The sequence below is a fragment of the Musca domestica genome, unplaced genomic scaffold (genome assembly GCF_030504385.1).
Source record: "Musca domestica strain aabys unplaced genomic scaffold, Musca_domestica.polishedcontigs.V.1.1 307, whole genome shotgun sequence".
NCBI classification, from domain to species: Eukaryota; Metazoa; Arthropoda; class Insecta; order Diptera; family Muscidae; genus Musca; species Musca domestica.
Window position 1 is genome coordinate 12434 of NW_026712306.1, and position 24013 is coordinate 36446.

General features: G+C 36.6%; 1 protein-coding gene across 1 annotated transcript in view; it reads right to left on the bottom strand.

Moving 5' to 3' along the window:
* Positions 1 to 1859: 1859 nt before the first annotated feature.
* LOC131800552 (uncharacterized) overlaps positions 1860 to 24013 on the bottom strand; it is a 59090-nt gene continuing 36936 nt past the window's right edge. Inside the window, exon 3 of the mRNA XM_059124889.1 lies at positions 1860 to 2749. Within this exon, the coding sequence (XP_058980872.1) occupies positions 2541 to 2749 (209 nt within the window). The 3' untranslated portion in view covers positions 1860 to 2540. The remainder of the gene's footprint in view (positions 2750 to 24013) is intronic.

Genomic DNA, 24013 nt, shown 5'->3' on the forward strand with positions numbered 1-24013 from the left:
CATTCATTGGTCATAAACTATGCGTTTGGCGTTGTTGCATTTTGGTATCCCCCGCCAACCTCACCCTTCAACAGCGATGACAGTGACATTCTAATTGAGTCGCATTGGCCGGAGTGTTCCCCTTCAAGCGAAACTTTTGTTATAAAATATTTGAATGTGGGTTTACGACTCTCAGGGAGAGACTTGTTGAGTTTTCTGTTTTGCGATTTTTTTTTCTGGTTTGAGCGACATGATTCGAGGTGGTGACTTCAATTTGTGTTTTGCTTTAATTTCGAAATTGCAGCTCAAGGGGGGAATTCAGAGTTCATAAAAACATGATTTTATTGTTGTCCATTAATCCTTTATTTTTTCCTTTTGAATGCCAATGATTTGTCTGGCAAATGAAAAATGTTGTAATCGTTGTGGGTGCAACTGCAACTGGTTGGATGTTTTGGTTCCATAGAAAATGTTTTAAATGATGACGCAGCCGCCTTCACTGTTGTCATTGACAGTTCTGACAGTGTGCCAAACAAATAATTCCCTGCCATCATTGCTATTTTAATAGTCGAAACTTATTGCTGAAAAAAGTCCAATGCATTTTTGTGCCAACGGATTTTTTATCACCTTCGCGAATACTGAAACATGAAACAATTTTGTAATTAACTAAGTTTATTGGCAGTTAAAATGTAATCTTTGTGTGTTTCTTATCGACTGCAAGCAAATTGAAAATATGCCAATGGTTGCATTTGATATTCTATTCATTTGCAATTTGCAGAATGAAATGCCAAGAGATCTGCATTTCTGGAAAAAAAAGTCAAAATACTTACCTCAAGTGATGTCTTCTCCTATAGAAGACCTCAAGGATATTTTCTCTTACAGAAGACCTCAAGAGAGGTCTCCCTCCATAGAAGACCTCCTCAATAGAAGAATCCCAGGAGGAGTCCTCTTCCATAGAAGACCTCTGGAGAGGTCTTTTTCCATAAAAGAACTCAAGGGAGGTCTTCTTCCATAGAAGACCTCATGGGAGGTCTTCTTCCATAGAAGACCTCATGGGAGGTCTTCTTCCATAGAAGACCTCATGGGAGGTCTTCTTCCATAGAAGACCTCATGGGAGGTCTTCTTCCATAGAAGACCTAATGGGAAGTCTTCTTCCATAGAAGACCTCATTTATAGAACATCTCAGGGGAGGTCTTCATTTAAAGAAGGGAAGTCTTCGTAGGTAGAAGACCTTAGGAGTGGTCTTCTTTAACAGGAAACCTCAGAAGAGGTCTTCTTCACTAAAAGACCTCAGGAGAGGTCTTCTTCTCTAGAAGACCTCAGGAGAGGTATTCTTCACTAAAAGACCTCTGGAGAGGTCTTCTTCACTAGAAGACCTCAGGAGAGGCCTTCTTCACTAGAAGACCTCAGGAGAGGTATTCTTCACTAGAAGACCTTAGGAGAGGTATTCTTCACTAGAAGACCTTAGGAGAGGTCTTCTTCACTAGAAGACCTCAGGAGAGGTCGTCTTCACTAGAAGACCCCAGGAGAGGTCTTCGTCTGTAGAACACCCCAGGAGAGGTCTTCGTCCATAGAAGTCCCCAAGACTCCTCCATATGACCTCAAAGGTCAACTCCAGACGTCCTCAAAGGAGGTCTTCTCCTCTAGAGAACTTAAAGGAAGTCTTCTTCCATAGAAGAGCTCAAAGAAGGTCTACTTCGATAGAAGACCTCAATGAAGATATTTCATAGAAGTCCTTTAAAGCTGTGTCGGCTTTCCATAGAGACCTCAAGGGATGCCATAATCCATAGAAAATTTCAAATGAAACCCCGCTTATGTATATTTTTTTACTAATTCTTCATATTTACATATTTCTATTTTTTCCGAAATAAAAAAAATATATATATATTTTTATATTTTCTTTTTTATTCGAAATTTATAAAATAATACTAGAAAATATTAATTATATAATCGATTGTTTGTTTTAATTGATTGGTTGTGTGGATGTTTGTATCTGGGTATTATTGTAACATGTTTGAATGCTGTGCAGATTTATTCATTTACAGTACAGGTGTTGGGGGGATAAGTGTTGATTCGTGAATATGTGTTTGTGTTGCTTAAATAAGAATTTTATTTATTTATTTTTTTTTTGTTTAAAAAACAATAATGCAAATTTTCTTAAACCAGTTAAGTTAATGTATTTTAAATTAAATAAATTATTTTTTCTTTATTTAAAGCTTTACTAAACTCAAAATAATATTACAAAAAATATTAATTTTACAACTCAAAATTTTTACCCAAAAATTAGTTATTTTTTCTAATAGCTAACCCAAAAGAAAACTGAAATATAAACATGAATAGATTTACAAAATTTTCTGTATACTTTTTTTGTTTTGCTTAAAAACTAACAATGATTTGATATATTTTTTTATTATTATTGCAAAGAGATTCGAGTTTTAAAGCGCATTTTGTTAGACTCCAAAAACTGGGGTTCCAACTCGCTTTAAGTTATCTTTCTTTTTTTTCATTTTTATTTCGTGGGGAGGTAAGTGCTGAACGCAAAATGAATTGCTTTCTCTTTTTATTTATTTGATTAATTTGACCAGCAATGCTGTCAACGCCAATAGCGTCCCATAGGGCATCAGACCCGATACTCCATTGCAGCCATCCGAGTTGCACGTCTCACAGAATACGGTCTTAATGTACGACGAGGTGGTGTCACGGGCACATTTATCTGCTGGATCATCAATGTCTTCGTAGAAACACGAACGTGATATGACACGTTTGCCATAAACTGAAATTTAAATGGAGAGGAAGAGAGAGTATTGTTTTAGTAAAGGAAGATAATCAATGGGGTTGGTGTATATAAATGGAATAGTTGTTATATGGGGACTATTTTACAAAATGGGGGAATATTCCTTGTTGGAGTTCCAGAACGTATAATTTGGGTTTCTTAGCTATTAAAAAAGAAATACAACAGAAGAAGTTTCCCAATATGTGATATGAAAACAACAAATTCAAAACAGTCGAAACCATAATTGAAATTAAGCACAAGAAATTCAAGAAAAATTTCGAAAAAAGTCTTTGGTATTGTATACGAGCATACCATCCGACGTATACCAAATTTAGTAGCATATAGTACAATTCTTACACTTAACACGCATATCCAACTCCAATTCCAAGAATTGATTCTCATACCACGGATTTATCACTATCCGTTCAGGTAAATCCAAATGGTATAGAATTTTAGTACTTGTGGTACACGTATTTTATTTTAGATTTCCAGATCGACCCGTTCAACCAAAACAAAATTGTTATTTAGTACAGTTGTCACATTAAGTATACATTTCCAAAAAAAAACTTCTTCTATTAACACTACTTTCCAAACTTAATTTGTATAAAATATCAAGATTTTAGCCGTAACAGTTCACAAAATTTCAAGAGGTAAGAAAAGTTGTGGTTTTTTGGTACTTTTAGTACACTTGTAGTCCGAATTTAAAAAAATCCAAATTTAGTACATTTAGGTATATATAAGTACAAATTTAGTGACACTTAGTATACGTAAGTACGAATTTCCAGTCCTGCAATGCAATAGAAAAACGTATTTCCAAATTTTACGCATTCCAGCTCTATCGGTTCATCCAAATCGAAATTGGATCAGGTTTAGTCCCATTTAGTACTTTTTGTACAAAATAAATACAAACTACCCCCATATCCCTTCCCACTCTTCGTCAGTAATATTAATTTCAAATATCAGGATTCTAACTTCATCCGTTGCTCCAAATTCGAATTGTAACAAATTGTTGTACCGTTTAGTACATTTCGTATGATTGAGTACACATTACCAAAACCACCTCCATATCTCAATTCCAGATACCAGCAGAGACCTCAATGTCAAATTTAGTGATTTCAGCCCCATCTCTATACCCAATACTTAATTTAGTACCATTTAGTACTTTTCGTACAAATATAGGTCGCATTTCCAAACAATCGCCAAATCTCAACACACAGATGCCATCTAAATATCCCTTTGCTACATACCTCATACACTTCATCAGTGACCCTCATTCCAAAGTTAAGAGTTCGTCTAAAGGTTCGTAAAATCCAAAGGTACTATAATTACCTATAATTACCTTTTAGTACTTTCGTCCCGTTCTTGTACGAATTTTCAAGAACCCAACCTTATCTGATATCTTTGGACCAAGAGTCAACCTCACCCATTATTTCAAGATTCTAGCTTCAGCCATTTCGTCTGAGCGTTGATGAATCAGCCATATGTCTACAAAGGGTGTATGTCATTTGATGCGCCTAAAAGTGTCTCGTCATTATAACGGTGTTAGACTCTAGGTTCCTTTGAACCAAATTCGTTGGGGTCGATCTAGATGTTTTGTGTCTCGCACCATAGCTCTTTACCGTGATACTGGTAGCGAAGCCCGACGTCAAGGATGTGGACGGAAGAAAACAGCAACATCAGCAGAAATGGTTCGAAAAGTAAAGAATCGACTTGATCGAAACCCGCGTCGCAATGACCGAAAAATGGCTCGTGAGCTTTGGCAAATATTAAAAAACGAGCTCGGGGTAAATCCATTGACATTCCAAAAAGTGCCAGAACTTAAACCGCAACCGAAAGAAAATAGACTTAAAAGATCTAAGGAGTTGCTTCGATTGGCCGAAAGTGGTGGCCGAATTTGGTTTTCTCCGATGAGAAAACATTCGATGTTCAGCAGTTCAAACATTTTGGCCCCAGACATTGGACATTCCAACAGGACTCAGCACCATCGCACTCAGCACACACTGAGAATGGTTACAAAATGAGGTCCCTCGCTTCATTTCCAGCGCACAATGGCCACCAAAATCTCCGGATACCAATCCGTTGGACTATTGTGTCCGGAGTATTTTGGAAAGCAAGGTTGGTACTAAAAATTCCAAAGAACTTTAAATAGAAAATTTACAATAATTCCGGCAAGAAATTTGCTAAAATCATCAAAATACTAATATTGGGAGGAAGCGATACATGGGGGCTATATGAAAATGTGGACCTACATGGTTCATTCACGTCCTTGACCTGGCTAATAGCAATATACAATTCCTTCGAAAGCGAGCGTGATTGCAAAAGATAGACAGATGGACATCCCTAAATCGTCTTAGAATTTCAAAACTGATCAAGAATATATTTTTGGTATTTCGAGGAGTCACAAACGGAATGACAATGTTGATATATCCTCCAAGTATGGTAGAGGGTATAAAAAATTCACTTAACTATGGTTGGCGAAACACTGATATGTCAAAACTTTTTGGAAATAAACGAAAACTTTTAGAATTTTTTAAAATCATATTTAAAACAAATACTTCTTAGTACGGACGATTCGGGTAAAAGTAATTTTTTTACTGAAACAGGCTGTAAGGGATATTATACATATAAGAACCTTGGATTTATTCTACGATTTGTTAATCGATTCTTGGATTTATTCTACGCTTTGTTAATCGAGTAAAATTACTGCTAAATTATATTCTCCATATTTGAATTATTTGCAGTTACTTAAGTAGTTTACAATTAAAATCCAATACCCATAACTTATGTTCTTCGATGTCGTTATAGTTCGCTCACTAATTGCGTGGGTTGATCTCCATAAAAATCAACCAAACAACCATTTATAAAATCATTTAGCCATATTTTTGTTTGAATTTTTTTTTTTTTTTCAAAATTCGCAACAAAGTCATTTGAATTTATTTGATTGGTGAGTTGTTGTAATGCCATTTTGTAATACCACTTAATGCCCGACACCCAACCAGCAGAACAAATGGCGGCAGTTTTGAAATTTGCTTCGAAACTTGTGGCATAAATAACATTGGCAAAAATATGCAAATAAATTTAAAACAAATTGTAAATGCTGACATCTCAACAAGTCATAAACTATTTTGACTGGTTGCTGGAGATAATTCTAAGTGGTTTTCGGTTGATTTTAATTGTAAAACACGGCAATAGAATGCAACACATCATAAAGAATGCAGGCATTTAAAATACAATTTAATATTTTCGCTTTGCGGTTTTCGAAAAAAAAAAAAAAAATAAATAAAAAATAAAAACAAAACACTTCGATTTTATAACCAGTAAAGAAAGTCCTAAAGTCGGGCGGGCCGACTTTATGATACCCTACACCACATTGCTAATTTTGTAGAGCTCCACATAACAATTAAAAGATTTTATTTGAGAATTTAATCATACACGCTATGATTATAATTGTAATTTAAAGTTCAAAGGACTAAATATGCCGAAGCATTTGTATCTTTTAAATTCGGACTTGTATTGCCCATTTGATGCAAAATTAATTTGAAATCAGATATATGGGAACTATATCCAAATCTGAACCGATCTCGATAAAATTTGGCAAAGATATTTCTGAGCTGTATTTGATATATTTCCCTGAATATCGTTGTTACGGAGTGCATATTACGGCTGTGGGTAACAAATATAACAAATCGGATGAACAGTATATATTTGGGAGCTATAGCTATATCTGAACCGATCTTCACTAAATTTGGCATTCTAGATTCTAGACTCAATTCGGTCGCATGTGCCAAATTCAATCCTAATTGGGCAAATATTTGACGTTTGGTGCATATTAAAAGGTAAATCGGACGAACCTATATATGGGAGCTATACCCAAATCTGAACCGATCTCGATAAAATTTAGCAAAGGTATTTCTGAGCTGCATTTGATATATTTCCCCAAATATTGTTGTTACAGAGTGCATATTACGGCTGCGGAGGACCAAAATAATGAATCGGATGAACAATATATATGGGAGCTATAGCTATATCTGAACCGATTTCGATCAAATTTGGCATACTTATTTTCAGGCCTAATTTGGTTGTATGTGCAAAATTTCATACTATTCGGGCTGATATTACACGTTTGGTGCACAATAAAAGGCAAATCGGACGAAGATATATAATTTTGGACTATGTCTAATTTTTTATCGATTATCTCCAATTTCAATAGGGTTTGTCCTTGGGCCAAACAAATGATTTGTGAAAAATTTCATCTCAATCGGGCAATAAATGCGACTTGCATTTTGTTCACAAGACGGACGGACAGACGGACTGACATACATAAATCAACTCAGAAAGTGATTCTATGGAGATCCTCAAAAGTAACTATGGGTCTATCTCGCTTCCTTCTCCTTGTTACAAACAAATGCACCAAGACATAATACCCTTACCACTATGTGGTGTAGGGTATAAAAATGATTATAATTTTTTTAGCAGCTACCTTCCTTTGGCCACGTGACTTAAATGCATTTTGATGAGTTCGGCCATAATTTCAATTTCTTCCAAGTTGTTCCCCCACCCCCGAACATTTTTCATAGAAAATAATATCCTTTCATTTTGGTATTTTTTTTTTGACCAACTTAACCCCAAAAAAGGCCACCATAACTTTTCCGACCATTAGAGCACCCCATAAATCGCTTTACTTCACCTTTTGCTATTTTTTTTGTGTTTTTGTGATATTTCGCCACAATTAACATTGTCAACATTTGCAAATAGAGTTATTATTGTTGTTGCTACCGCTGTTGGCGTTGTTATTATTATTTTTATTTTAGCCAAAAACTACTTTCAAGCCTCCGCCTTCTCTCCACAGAAATTGCTTGGACGCTGTGATTTGTTGGATTTGTCGAAAACGAATACGAAAAAATCGAGAGAATGGAGGAAAAATCGAAATAGGCAGCAAATGATTTTATGGTTTTCATTCGGCCTATTGCGTGCGACGCCGAATTGCATTGAGAGGTTGCATTGGCAATAATCGCAACGAAAAGTCGAATAAAACTTCATTTAGAATAGGTTCAAGGTTTATCTTGAACCAATGTAAAGTGTGTCGGTGTGTAGAAGTGTGTGTGTGTGCGTCTATCCAGTTGTTGCGCGTCTGTCCGATTGTCTCGTCTGTTGGGGCACAGTGTTTTGAAATAAAAATATTATTTATGAACATTTAGTAGCAAGGGATAGATAAGGATTTATTGGGGTGTCAGAAGTTATTTGCGTCTATTTATACAATACGGAAAGTATAAAACGATAATTATGATTTTTAAGTAATCTGACCTCGACCAGAGGTACTAAATGGATGACATAATATAAGAAGGTATATTCGGATATGCGGGGTACTTGTTGCAAATTTTAAGGTAGGTTTTATGGAAAATAAATATGGAATATTTTGACCTTTTAAAAGAAGGAAGTGGCCCCATATAAACCAAGACATTAAAATGGCAGATATACAGGGTGAGATAAAAAACTGCAACAAAGTCAGAAGCCATAATTGTACATTTTTATACCCTCCACCTTACTATGGAGGGTATATTAACTTTGTCATTCCGTTTGTAACTCCTCGAAATACTCATGTTAGACCCAACAAAGTTTACATATTCTTGATCAGCGTAAAATTCTAAGTCGATTTAGCGATGCCCGTCCGTCTGTCCGTCTGACTGTTGTAATCACGCTATCTTTCGAACGAATTCAGAAAAAAGGCTAAAATTTTGGACACATGCTTATTTTTCCAGTAGGCAGGTTAAGTTCGTAAATGGACCATGTAGGTTCACGTTTTCATACAGCTCCCATATAACGGTACCTCCCGCTATTCGATATTTTAATGATTTTAGCGACATTATTAACCGGAATTGTTTCAAATTTGGTATTTGAAGTTCGCAATGGATACTACAGCCTATAACAGAAGATTGTCTGTGCAGGTCCAGGTCTTCGTATAGGCCCCACATATCAGTACCTCCCTATATTCGGTATTCTGACGATTTTAGGTACAATACTCACCGAAATAGTTTGAGATGTTATATTTGAAGCTCGTAATGGATGCTACAGCCTGTGACAGAAAATTGTCTATGTTGGTCCAGGTCTTCGCACAGCTCCGATATAACGGAACCACCCTATATACGGTATTATGATGATTTTAGCTACATTATTGACCATTTATTTCAAGTTTCGAATTTGAATATGGTAATGGCTTATGACAAACAATGTCTATGTAGGTTCACGTCGTATGCACCCTAATATAACTACAATATTCGATATTTTTTAAATTGTTACAGATTTCTTTTTAAGGATATTATTTCTTGAAAATTTCCAAATTCGTTCCAAATGGTGGAGGGTATTCAAAGTTCGGCCCGGCCGAACCTACTGCCTTTTAATTTGTTTTTTTTTAATCTCATTGAATGAAAGCAAAAAATATCGGAAATAGCATTAAATTTTAGGATAAGTTTAGACTTGTTCGAATTGGTCACCTTTGACACGAATTATGGCCTTCAAACGGTCAATGAGACCGTCACACGATCCCAGAATGTTGCTCTGCGGTATTTTGGCCCATTCCCGGCGAAGCGCTTGCTTGATGTGATCGACACTTTGTTATTTTTTAATGCCAACCTTGCTTTCCAAAATACTCCCGACACAAAAGTCAAACGGAGATTTTGGTGGTCATTGTGCGCTGGAAATGAAGCGAAGAACCTCATTTTGTAACCATTCTTGGGTGGCACGTATTCAGTGCGATGGCACTGAGTCCTGTTGGAATGTCCAAGGTCTGCGGCCAAAATGTTTGCGTGTCCATGGCTTTAATATAGAATATTTTCGCGATGATATTCGGCATTTATTGCGATGCCACGGCCAATTAATACGAGCGGAGAGCGACCATCGGATGTTATGGCGGCCCACACCATCACCATGGCCGTCGCTTGAGTTCTGGTGGCCAACCGAAGGCGCACATTTTCAGCTGACCTCATTGGCAAGCGCCGATCACACGATCATTTTGTTTGCTGGACAACGAATGTTTTCTCATCGGATAAAACCAAATTCGGCAGTTTACCACTTTCGGCCAAGCGAAGCAACTCTTTAGCTCTTTTGAGTCTATTTTCTTTCTGTTGCGGTGTGGAGGGTGTATTAATTTTGTCATTCCGTTTGTAACTCCTCGAAATACTCATGTCAGACCCAACAAAGTGTATATATTCTCGATCAGCGTAAAATTCTAAGTCGACTTAGCGATGTCTGCCTGTCTGTCTTTCCGTCTGTCTATCTGTTGTAATCACGCTATCTGACGAACGAATCGAGATAGAGGCTAAAATTGTGCACACATGTTTATTTTTCAAGTAGGCAGGTTCGTAAATGGGCTATGTAGGTCCACGTTTTCATATAGCCCCCATATAACGGTACTTCCCGATATGCGGTATCTTGATGATTTTAGCGACATTATTCACCGGAATCGTTTCAAATTTGGTATTTGAAGTTCGTAATGGGAACTACAGTCTGTGACAGAAAATTGTCTATGTATGTCCAGGTCTTAGTATAAGCCCCATACCTCCCTAAATTCGGTATTTTGACGAGTTTAGGTACAAAACCCACCGAAATTGTTTGAGATGCCGTATTTGAAGTTCGTAATGCTACAGCCTGTGACAAAAAATTGTATATACTGGTCCAGGTCTTCGCACAGCTCCGATTTAACGGTACCACCCTACATACGATATTTTAATGATTTTAGCTACATTATTAAACGATTATTTCGAGTTTCGAATTTTAATATGGTAATGGCTTATGACAAACAATGCCTATGTAGGTCCACGTCGTATAGACCCAAATTTGTTCCAAATGGTGGAGGGTATTCAAAGTTCGGCCCGGCCGAACTTACTGCTTTTTAACTTGTTGGAAATTCAATGGCTTTACCCCAAGCTAATTTTTTAATATTTTTTAACATCTGTCGGACGAGTGGTTTAGAAATGACAGCAGTCTGTAGTTGGTTGCAGTATTTTCATCTCACCCTGTATTTGCTATCAGCATCACTTTAATGATTCTGATTTTGCCGCGGTTTAGCGGAAGTTTTCTTTTTATTTTTATATAAAAGTTATAGATTATTTTATCCGCTAATTATTGTCATATGACCTTCCAAATTGGTAGGTTTCTGCCCAGCCCTAGACTCTAACTCCATGCTAAATTCCGACATTTTTTCTGTTTTTTGGTCCATTTCAACCTCTAAATATTTTGCGATCATTTTCAAAAACAATATGCTTCTATTTTGACCTAACATATTCTGACACGTTTTAAATTTCGTGAGGATCGGGTCATAATTGGGTCCTGTAGCGTGATTACAAATTAACATGGATAGACGGACATACATTGTGAGATAGAGAGAGATTCATATATAATTTCCTATGTCGGTGACCAATGTTTCAATGTGTTACATACTTTTTGGCCCAGTCAAACTTATAATACCCCCAAAACATAGTGTTGTAGGATATAAATAGTGCTCAAAATTCACTTAATTATGCCTAATTATGGAGTGTAAGTTGTGATTAACAAAATGTTGTTTACTGCATAATTTTAGTATATTGGAAAATAGGAGCTTAGATCAAGTGAAGGATCTTTTGAAAATTATTTTTTTATTTAAATTTTTTTTTTGTTTTTGATAAAAAAAAAATATATAATTTGAAATACCTGTGCATTGCCTGTATATGTTATTGGTTTTGTATGCCGTATGCAACAATAACTCAATAATAAACAACATTCAACAACTTTTAAATCAAATCTTGACTCACACACACACACAAAATTAAATCATATGTATGTTTGTACACACATTTCGATATGATTTCAATATAAACAACAGTTAAATACGGTATCAAAAAATAAATACAAACAATATTTATTTCTGGAAATTTTCTTAATACATTAAAAAAAAATAATTTAACATTTTTCGATGGGAATATAAGGATATATTTAAATGATTACTAAAGTCTGGAATATTCCACATGCTCGATAGGGTAAGTGTACCAGTAGTCGGCACTTTTAGGATTTTCGCGTTTGTAATCGCTCACCATTCTGAGTGGAACTTTTCAATTATTACAAAGTTAATTTATTCAGATTTGAAATTTTGTATAGTTTTTGCAATAATAAATAAAGTTTTAATAACCTTTTATTAAATTTCATAAATTTGTAGTTTTATTAAAACAATGCTTTTTTGCCAGTAGTCGGCACCACTTGCCAATTGTCTGTATGGCATGTTGCAACAGTCGGCATACCAATTTTTTTGTAAGAATAATTAATGATAATAATAAATTAATTCATAAAAATATAATATTTTTGTTTAGTTAAACTGATTCGACGTCTTTACTGTACTTTTCTTAAGAATATGGATTGTTGAGGACTTTCACATACAGAAATTTAATTTTTATTAGAATAAATCATCTTTTCTTAGCGAAATTGTACACAAAGATAGCTGACAATATATTTGAAGTAAACAAAATATATTTAGTTATAAAAGTTTCATTTATTTGGGCTTAAAAATAAAAAGTGCCGACTACTGGGACATGCCGAACTTAGGCACACTTACCCTACTTGAAGAACTTGCTTTTTACCAAGACGTCATATAAAAAAAGCTAAAACAGCCAGGTCACCAGTCCGTTTGCCGGGATGAAATCATGATATTGGTAGCGATCAGCAAATATTTCAAAGGTGTCAGTTTTTTTTTGGAAAATCCTTGCTCTCTTTGATGAATCTTCTACAATAACAAAACAAACCAATATATTTAAATGTAAAATTATTTGGAACTAGTCGATCTAGTCCGCGTAACTGGAACATTGTTTTAATTTCGATTTTGACTCCAATCAAGGGACATAAAATACTGTAAACCCGATTGGCGAAAAAGTTATGAACTTGGCAATAACTGAAATCAGGAGGTGAACCAAAAGGAGGGCCCATACTGAACAATAAATTGAAAATAGCGTCTCTAGGTCTTTAAATAACAAAAATGGAGAATGGAGTTCGGAGATGGGCAATATCGGTCCACTCCTTCTGGTAAAAATATTTTACTGCACAGAAAAAGAAAGGATAATCCTAATATTTACATTAGTACTAGGACAGGTGCTAAAATGGACAATACCGGTCAGCTTCATGAAGTAGCTCTTTCACAAGGGGTCAACATTTTGAATAATATTAACTCATAAAATGTGATGTAAGAGTATGATTGCCTGATTGAATAACCAAAACGATCACAAAATCCAGAATAAGAATACGGTTCTCTTCATATTTAAAACATCCCATTATATCTACTAACACAAGATCTGCTGTGACCCACAAAGGGTCAAAATTTTTAACAATTATAACTCTTATAAAACGTTATGTAAGAGTCCGGTTGTCTTCAAATTACACAAATCACAACTTTTTTATTAGCTCAAGGTCTGGCGTTAAAATGGAATATATCGGTCCACTCCTTTTGGTACCTCCCCCACACAGGTTCAAAATTTTGAATATACACGAAGCTCATAAAACGCGATATGAACATCCGATTTCATTCAGACTCGGTACATTGCAATACTTCGATCAACACAAGATCTGTTATAAAGATGGTAGAGATCGAACCATTCCTTCTAGTACCTCCCCCATAAAAAGGTCAACACTTGAATAATCCAAACGATCATAAAATCCGAAATAAGCATCCTGTTCACATTTCACACAACCCATTATTTCTGCTAACACAAGACATGCTGTGAAAATGGGATATATTGGTCCACTCCTTCTGGTACCTCACCCACAAAGGGTCAACATTTTTAATATCCATGTAGGCCATAAACGCGAATTTAACATCCGATTCCATTCAAACTTGGCACATGTCAATATTTCTATCAACACAAGATATGTTCTAAAGATGGCAAAGATCGGACCATTCCTTCTGGTACCTCCCCACACAAAGAGTCAAGGTTTTGAATAACCAAAACGATCACAAAATCCGAAATAAGCACCCGGCTCTCTTCATATTTCACAAATGCCATTATTACTCTTAACACAAGATCTGCTGTGAAGATGGGATATATTGCTCCACTCCTTCTGGTACCTCCCCCACAAAGAGTCAAAATTTTGAATATCCATGAAACTTATAAAACGCGAAATTAACATCCGACTCCATTCAGGCTTGGTACATTTCAATATGTCCATCAAGGCAAAATTGGCACAATTCAAGGGATTCTCGTATTCAATGTATGTGAGACATAAATATAACGATATGCCATGATTGGTCTAAATCGGCTTTTTATACAATACAACAATAAGTGTTGGGGGTATTATAAGTTTGATTGGGCCAAAAATTATGTAATTATTTATGAAATATTGGTTTCTCACATAGGAAAGTATATATGAACCTTCCTATCTCGCCGAACTGAGTCGGTCTAGCTATGTCTGTCCGTCCGTCTGTCCATGGACAGACTCTAATCACTCTACAGGCCGCAATTATGGCCCGATCTTTACGAAATTTAGAATGGAGGTGGGACTAGGGCCAGAATAGAAGCCTATTGAAGATAATCACATAATATTTAGGTGTTGAAATAGATCAAAAACTGAAAAATTTCCTAATTTCAAAAGAGAAATCTTCCAAAATGTACTTGGACATAAAGGAAGTATTGCGAACATATTGTAGTGTTGTAGGGTATCACATTATCGGCCCCGCACGACTATAGCCTTTGATTACTTGTTCCTTCTGCAGTTACCTGCCAGAAAGGCCAGACATGGCTAGATCGACTCCATATGCCCAGAAACGGATTCTGTCCAAAGATACATATAGCCTATAATCATAATTTTGATAAACTACATGGCCTCAGCCTTTGTAGCCATATGACCGAGGGTACAACAACTTCGTATACAAGGAGCCCATTGTCTTAGACTTATAATGTTAATCAGGACAATTCTGGTCGTATAGAATGATATAAATTCTTTGTAGCCATAAGGCTAATAACAAGAAGTCTTACGGTCTTGAGGCAAGGATATAATATTTCTGATAAAAATTGTATTGTCGCACAACATCACATAATCTGCTCCAGATTTCCAAACTTTTATTGACTTACCTTCTGCACAAAATTCTTACATATCACATGCTCTCCACGCCTCAATCGAAAAGGTTCAACAGGTGAAGACAATTTGCATTTACATGATTGGTAATGAGATCGTGATATGGCTCCAATATCTGTCAATTTCATTGTTAAAGTCACAGGGCACAGCTGATATGTGCTGTGTGCCTACTACAACCCAAGCCAAGCCAACTAGCGAACCAACCAAGTGTCTGTCGGACTATCTGTCTGCTTGATGTGGGCGCTGCTCAATATCAAGTAATTTTGACACAATTGTTAGGCACGCACTTGTTAAATGTAAATTTATGAAAAATAGCAAAACAAAACCTCGCAACAAAACTCAAATTGAATTCCAATCAAATGAAAACAATAACTCAATGGAAAATCGCCATTGGGATACGAAAAGGCCAAAACTTCCAACAAATTCGCTCTCTCTCTCTCTCTCTTTCCATTGTCCCGCACCCGCTCAGCCGGGGCCAATTGTTGTGGAAAAATGTTTAAATTGCAACAAATTAGCGCCACATGAGATCCGGGCAATGTGCACTCCATGCAACCTAACACCGGTACCGCCAACCGTTTCTGGTGTCACGGTGCTCATTTGTATGCACCAGCATCGGCGGCGGACACATGGCATCCAAACATAGGTGTGACCCCAGACTCACCGAAAAAAATGCAACACCCGCCCAGGCCTTTTAGATTTAGCTAAGCTTAGGTATGCCGAGAAGGAGGAGGAGTGGGATATCACGAAGAAACTTTGATTTACTTTTTAAAGCAAACCAAGGCACATTACATTTTCTTTACTTTTCCACCCAAATTGAATGATGGAAATTGAAAAGAGGCTGCTGCGCTGGCAGTATCAGTGGCTGGCTGCCTAGCGCTCGTTATTCAAAACCTCTTGAATTTTTCACGGGCAATAAATTTAAATAATGCTGACATTACAGGTAACTGTGGCAACTGTGTTCGGTTCGGCTATGCAACACATAGCCGTAGGCAATATTCTTATACGTGCATGCAAGTATGACAGCCGGGACAACAACGAAGCTAGTGGTCGGATACAATTTCAAAAATTCCATTAATGAACATTTATTTAAAATGTTTGTTTGTCAGTGTGTGGCAATAAATCGGAAAAGTGATATCCACTCACAAATCACGGCAAGTCGATGCCAATTAATAAATAATTGGAGCATAAAGAGACTCGTGACGTGGAGATGGCGTTTGAATTGAAATGTAGAAGACCATTCAATTAGAATTTTTTTTTATAAAATATTAAATAATTTGCAAATTTAAGAATACAATAAAAATCATGTTCTAGAGAAAATCCGCGATAAATTTTCCGACTAATTCATTAGAACAAATTCTTAAAAAAAAAGAAAAAACAATTTTTATATCCAAAATATAAAATTTGGAATTACTATTTACAAATATATTCCAAAAAATCCAGGGTGAGATGAAAATACTGCAACCAACTTCAGACTGCTGTCATTTACAAGCCACTCATCCGACAGCTGTTAAAATTATTCCAATGACAGCTCATTTACAAGCGCACAAGAGCATTTTCGTGAGAATTTTCCAAAAAAAAGTTATTCGTGATGGAATTCAAGCGTGATAGTGCGATTTCTTTGTATTTGGCTGGAAAACCACAAGTTGTTATCGTTAGAGCACTCCAGCGTTCTAATGTGAATAAATCTTTTGTGTCTCACACCATCGCTCGTTGCCGTGATACTAGCGTAGCGTAGCCCCACGTCAAGGAAGTGGACGGAAGAAAACAACAACATCAGCAGAAATTGTGCGAAAAGTAAAGAAGCGACTTGATCGAAAGCCGCGTCACAGTGGCCGAAAAATGGCTCGTGAGCTGGACATATCGCAATATACCATTCGGCAAATATTGAAAAATGGACTCGGGGTAAAGCCTTTGAAACCCCCAAGAGTGCAAGAACTTACACCGCAGTAGAAATAAAATAGATTCAAAAGAGGTAAAGAGTTGCTTCTCTTGGCCGAAAATGGTGAACTGCCGAATTTGGTTTTCTCCGATGAGAAAACATTCGTTGTCCAGCGGTTTGTAAACAAACAAAATGATCGTGTTTACTTGCCAAAGAGGTCAGCTGAAAATGTACACCTTCGGTTGGCCATCAGAAGTCAAGCGCCGGCCATGGTGATCGTGTGGGCCGCCATAACAGCGGATGCTCGCCCTCCGCTCGTATTAATCGAACGTGGCATCACAATAAATGCCGAATATAATTGCGAAAATATTCTGGAGGGTGTATTAAGGCCTTGTGCGCGCAATCATTTTGGCTGCAGACCTTGGACATTCCAACAGCACCATCGTACTCAGCACGCGCCACCCAAGAATGGTTACAAAATAAGGTTGCTCGCTTCATTTCCAGCGCCATAATTCATGCCAAAGGTGACCAATTCGAACAAATCTAAACTTATTCTAAAAGTTGATACTATTTCCGACATATTTTGCTTTCATTCAATAAAATTAAAAAAATGTAAAACTTCTGGCCTTTGACTTTGTTGCAGTTTTTTATCTCACTCTCTAAATGATTATTAATTGAAAAAAATATTTTTTTTTTAAAAAATCCCCAATTATTCCATGAAAATTCTTCAGAAAAAGCACAAATCCAGTTCAATGAAAAATTTCTGTATACAATATTGAAATAACTGACTGAGAACCAACGTCCAGACGAAAGGGTACGCGAAGTACCTGAATAATTTGTACAGTTAGTATTGGACGGAATAATTTGTATCAGAATGAACCAGAACCAAAGATACCAAAAGTTCTAAAATGGTACTAGACTTCTAAAAGTTTACCATTTGATATTATGTGATCAGATAGAGCTAAAACTTGAAACTTGGTATTAAGATTCAAAATTGGAAACATGGTAGAACTAAGAAGGTAAAGTCATTATATTATATAGTACAATTTTTTAAAATTTATACATGCAGACCATCCCTGAATGGTAGGTTTATTTGTGATTAAGAGGTGATTTGGAAATGTGTACTATTAATACACAAGAAATACTAAACAGTCCGGTATTTGGTACAACTTGGTATTGGGTGAACATATAGTGTTTGAAATCTGAAATTTGATATTAGGGTCCGATATGATATGGAGATGATTTCGGAAATGTGTACCATTATTGTACGAAATGTACTAGATTTGTGTCATGTTCTAAACTCTAATCTCATGCAAATTTCTTATTGATTGGTTTGTATTGATTATTTGTAACCTGTAGAGCGACTGCAAAATCAGGAAAATTATATTTTTGTTATCCATTTGAATCCTAAAATATACATCTTCATAAAAAAATATCTGACCCTAAACCTACTCTCATGGAAATATTCGTGGGGATTCGCAACAATTTCGACCTGAATATTATACCCCAAGCACATAGTGTTCTTAGATAAAATGATATTAAACAAGTAAAAAAGCTATAAGTTCGGCCGGGCTGAACTTTGAATACCCTCCACCATTTGTTACAAACTTAACAATTTTCAAAAAAAAAAAAATCCGTTAAAACTTCTGTTAAAATTTTAAAAATACCGATTGTAGCCGTATATTTGGGTCTATACGACGACGTGGACCTGCATAGGCAATTTTTGTCACAAGCTATTACATTATTCAAATGCGAAAATTGAAAAAAAAATTGTTTATAATGTAGCTAAAATCATCAAAATACCGAATATAGGGAGGTACTATGGGGGGTTATAAAACGTGGACCTGCGCAGAAAATTTTCTGGCATAGGCAGTAGTATCCATTACGAACTTCAAATACAAAATTTGAAATAATTCCGGTAAATAATGTCGCTAAAATCAACAAAATACGGAATATCGGGGGTTCCATTATATGGGGGCTATACGAAGACGTGGACCTGCACAGACAATTTTTTGGCATGGGCTGAAATTTGAAAAAATTCCGGTACATGATGTCTCCAAAATCATCAAAATACCGAATATCGGGTATTCTGTCTATCTTAGGCTGTAGTATCCATTTCGAACTTCAAATACCAAATGTCAAACAATTCCGGTGAATAATATCGCTAAAATCAGCAAAATTACGAATATCGGGAGGTACCTTTATATGGGGGCTATATGAAAACGTGGACCTACATTGTCCATTTACGAACTTTACCTGTCTACTGGAAAAATAAACATGTGTGCAAAATTTTAGCCTTCTATCTTAATTCGTTCGAAAGATAGCGTGATTACAACAGATAGACGGACAGACAGTCGGACATCGCTAAATCGACTAAGAATTTTACGCTGATCAAGAATATATATACTTTTTTGGGTCTGACATGAGTATTTCGAGGAGTTATAAACGGAATGATAAAGTTAATATACCCTCCATAATCTGGCAAGAGACCATTCTCAATTGATGGGAACTGTGAAAATCGGCCCAGCGGTTCTTGATTTATAATATAATCATAATTGCGACCTGTAGAGCAACTGCAAAATCATGCAATTTTTCAGTGTTTGGTCCATTTCAACCCCGTAATGTTATGCGATTATCTCCAAAGGCAATAGGGTTCTATTCTGACCCTAACCCCACCTACATTTTCAATTTCGCGAGAATCGGGCCAAAATAGCGACCTGTAGAGTGATTACAAATTAACATGGATAGACGGACGGACATACATAGCTAGATCGACTCAGCTCGGCGAGATAGGATGATCCATATATACTTTCCTATGTGGGAAACCAATATTTCGCGGTGTTACATAATTTTTGGCCCAATCAAACTTATAATACCCCCAACACATAGTGTTGTAGGGTATAATTATCCACCGCTTAAGAGCCCTGAAAAATATTTTCGAAAAAACCAAGCAAAATCTTTACGCAATCAATTTTTAAAAAATTCAGGAAAATATGTTTTTAATTCACAAGCATTGGTCTGCCTGTACAGGAAAAAAAGGATTTTCTTAAACCTCACAGCAGTCAGCCAAGTATTATTATTACAAATTATTGGTAAATATTCTGACAGTGCAATAAAAAATATTTTTCTAATACAGACATATTTTTAATAGATCTAAAATATTTTAAATCTACAACAATTGGACTGACAATTAAATTAAAAAAAACACGATTATTTGTTTGACGGTTCATAAAAAAAATATTTATAATATCGCACTAGTAGATAGAAATATACCTAAATATCCACTCTTTTTGCTCTGCTAGTTGTCGAAATCAAAGAAACAGAAAAAAAACCTCTAAAATTCTTTCATGTTTCTTGCGTGACATCACGACAATGACTTAATACACTTTTCTCCCATGGGTAGCGTCTTTCCATAATTAAATTGGAATTTAAGAAATTTGAATTCTTAATTCAAAATTGCAATCAAATTCTTGGGCAATCTGGTATTGTGTGTGTTTGGGAGTACTGCCCCCCAGCATTGTTAATTAAATTTGTAGATCTGCATTTTTTTCATAAATATAACTGTTGGTGTTGTTGTTATAATTCACAATCGATGTATAATTCCAATCACGTTTTGTGTCTGCCAACTTTATTATGTTTTAGTGAACATTTTTTACAAAAAGACGGTCTACAATTTTCAGATCATAAACAATTTTCGATTTGCAACAGCAGGTTGCAGCCGTTTGCCAATGCTTTACAAGAAAACAGCAGCAACGATGATGATGGTGATGATGATGACGATGGAAATCAAAAGTGGCCATTTCCAGCAACACCATTGCGAGAACACTATTTAACATTTGATTTAATAACGTTTGGAGGTGGCACGCACACTCAGTCGGCCCCAGTAGCTGTTGTGACCGACCGACCGGCCGACCCACCGAACAGTAACCGAATTATTTTCCAACCAACCAGTGGCCAACAATTGCTTTGATTGTTGCAGCAAATAAAACACAATTTTATGAGAGTTTGAATAGATGTTTGTCAAAGCCAGAAAAACAAAAAAAAAAATCAAACAAGAAATGGAATAATTGTTCACTCCATTGACAGACAGGCAGCACAACAAGCCAAGCCAACCAACCAATCCACCACCAAACCCAACCAAACCAAGTCGAATTGCAATTGTGAGTGGTAGCTGGCTGCAACTGGTTGTGACCATAAATTGCAACCGGCATCAACCAAAAAATAATACAAAAAAAATAAAAATTTATTCCCAAATTATGGTGTCTAAGTGAAACGACCGACAACATAAACCTGACGAGGTACAACAAACAACTTTACGCACTCCAAATGGTTGCGAAGCGACCAACGACATCATCACCATCGCCATCTCCACCACCATCAATTGCTCCATTCGAACCGCGACAGAATCTCTAAGGCAGCACTTGTAACTCAAGACAACGATTATTGCACTCAATTATCCATCCGAACATCATCGCGTCATGTCTGTCTGTCTGAGCAAGTTTGGCCGACAATAATCGATAGACTGACGGCATGGCAGTATAATTCGATGACACAGTGATCTAGTCCCAGTGAGGAATTTGGTAGAGCTGCCAGGTGTTAGGGAAAAAGATAAAATTAGACCAAGAATGGCGACATAATAATTTTGTTTTTATACCCCCACCATACAATGCCATAGTTACTTTTGATGATCTGCATAGAATCACATTCTGAGTCGATTTATGCATGTCCGTCCGCCTGTCCATGTATTTTTGTGAACAAAATACAGTTCGCATTTATTACCCGATCCAGATGAAATTGTGCACAGATCATTTGTTTGGTCCAGGACGAAGCCTGTTGAAATTGGAGACAATCGGATCAGATTTAGATATAGCTCCCATATATCTTCAACCGATTTCGGGTTAATTGTACACCAAATGGCCAATATAAGTCCAAATGATCCGTATTTCGGAATATACCCCTGTATTCAGTCTAGCAGCAGGTTAATCAAATTTGGTCCACATATAGCTATAGCTCCCATATATATCTTTCATCCGATTTGGGGCTTTAAGTCCCTCACATGCGTAATATGCACTCCAGAAGAATGATATTTGGTGCAGGACATCCGATACTGCTTGAAAACACCTCTGCCAAATTTTATCGAGATCGGTTCAGATGAGGATATAGCTCCAATATATGTCTTTATCCGATATCAGGTTTATTGTGCACCAAATGGCTAATATAAGCCTAAATGGACTGAATTTTGGCATTTACAACTGAATTCTGAATATAAACCAGTACTTCAAATTTGGTATAAATCGGTTCAAATATAACTATAGCTCCCATATATATGTTTTATCCGATTTGTGGTTTAAAGTTCCTCACAAGCGTAATATGCATTCAACAACAATGATCTTTGGTACCAGATATCAAATAGTGCTCTAAAATAAGTATAATAAATTTTGACAAGATCGGTTGAGATTTGCTCCCATATATATCCTCAACCGGTTTCGGGTTAATAGTGCAATATCAGCACAAATGGACTGAATTTCGGCATATCGATCCGAATTCAGTCTAGAAGCAACTACCTTAAATTTGGTGAAAATCGGTTTAGATGTAGATATAGCTCCCATATACAGGGTGAGAAAAAAACTGCAACAAAGTCAAACGTCATAATTTTTTTTTTAATTTTATTGAATGAAAGCAAAATGTGTCGGAAATAGCATACAATTTTAGAATAAGTTTAGATTTGTTCGACTTGGTCACCTTCAAACGGCCAATGAAACCTTCACACGCTACCAGCATGTTGATCAGCGGTATTTTGGCCCATTACCGGCGAAGCGCTTGCTTGAGGTGATCGACACCGTGGTATTTTTTAGTGCCAACCATGCTTTCCAAAATACTCCAGACACAATAGTTCAACGGATTGGTATCCGGAGATTTTGGTGGGCATTATGCGCTACAAATGAAGTGAGGAACCTCATTTTGTAACTATTATTGGGTGGCGAGTGCGATGGTGCTGAGTCCTGTTGGAATGTCCAAGGTCTGCGGCTAAAATGTTTACGTGCCCAAGCCTTTAATACACCCTTCGGAATATTTTCGCGATAATATTCGGTATTTATTCTGATGCCACGGTCGATTAATACGAGTGGAGAGCGACCATCAGCTGTTATTGCGGCCCGCACCATCACCATGGCCGGCGCATGAGTTCTGGTGGCAAACCGAAGGTGTACATTTTCATTCAATTCGGCAGTTCACAACTTTCGGCCAAGCGAAGCTCTTTTGAGTCAATTTTCTTTCTGTTGCGGTATAAGTTCTTGCACTTTTTGGAATTTCAATGGCTCTACCCTGAGCTCATTTTTCAATATTTGCCAATGGAATATTGCGATATGTTCAGCTCATGAGCCATTTTTCGGCCACTGCGATTCGTGTTTCGATCAAGTGGCTTCTTTACTTTTCAAATCATTTCTGCTGATCTTGCTGTTTTCTCCCCTTCCGTCCACTTCCTTGACATCGGGCTACGCCACCAGTATCATGGTAACGAGCGATGGTACGAGACATAAAAGATTTATTCACATTTAAATGTGGGAGTGCTCTAACGATAGCCACTTGTGGTTTTCCAGCCAAGTGTAAAGAAATAACCTATCACGCTTAAATTCCATCACGAATATTTTTTTTTTTTTTTCTGGAAAATTCTCGCCAAAATGATTTTGTACGATTGTAAACAATATAATGAGATGTCACTTGAATAATTTTAACAACTGTCGGACGATGGCTTAGAAATGACAGCAGTTTGAAGTTGGTTGCAGTTTTTTCATTTCACCCTGTATATCATGTGACAGGGCTAAATCGTGCCTCTTCGAAATAATGGTTTTATACTCAAGGTCTCTTTGGACCAAATCCGTTTCAGGGCATTTGGAGTCGATCTAGCGATATCCGTCCGTTCGTCTGTCTCTCTGGCTTGTGCGCACAATAACTCTCTAAGAAAATATGGGATTTGGTCCATACTTGGTACATCGTATAATTATTATCAAACTTAGATCGTGTTCGGACATGGGAAATATCGGTCCACACCTTCTGGTACCTATGTGGGGGAGGAATTTAAAAAAAAATATTTTACTGCGCAGAAAGAGAAAGGATAATCCAATTTTGCTCCAACTTTGAAAATCCTAACATTTGCACAGTTCTGTATTTGTTTCTGCAGACAGGTCAAGGTCGAAGATGGGCTATATCGGACCATGATAACGTATAGCCCCCATTAAACGATACCCCCGAACGATATTCAATATTTTGATGATTTTAACAACTTTTTTCAATGAAAT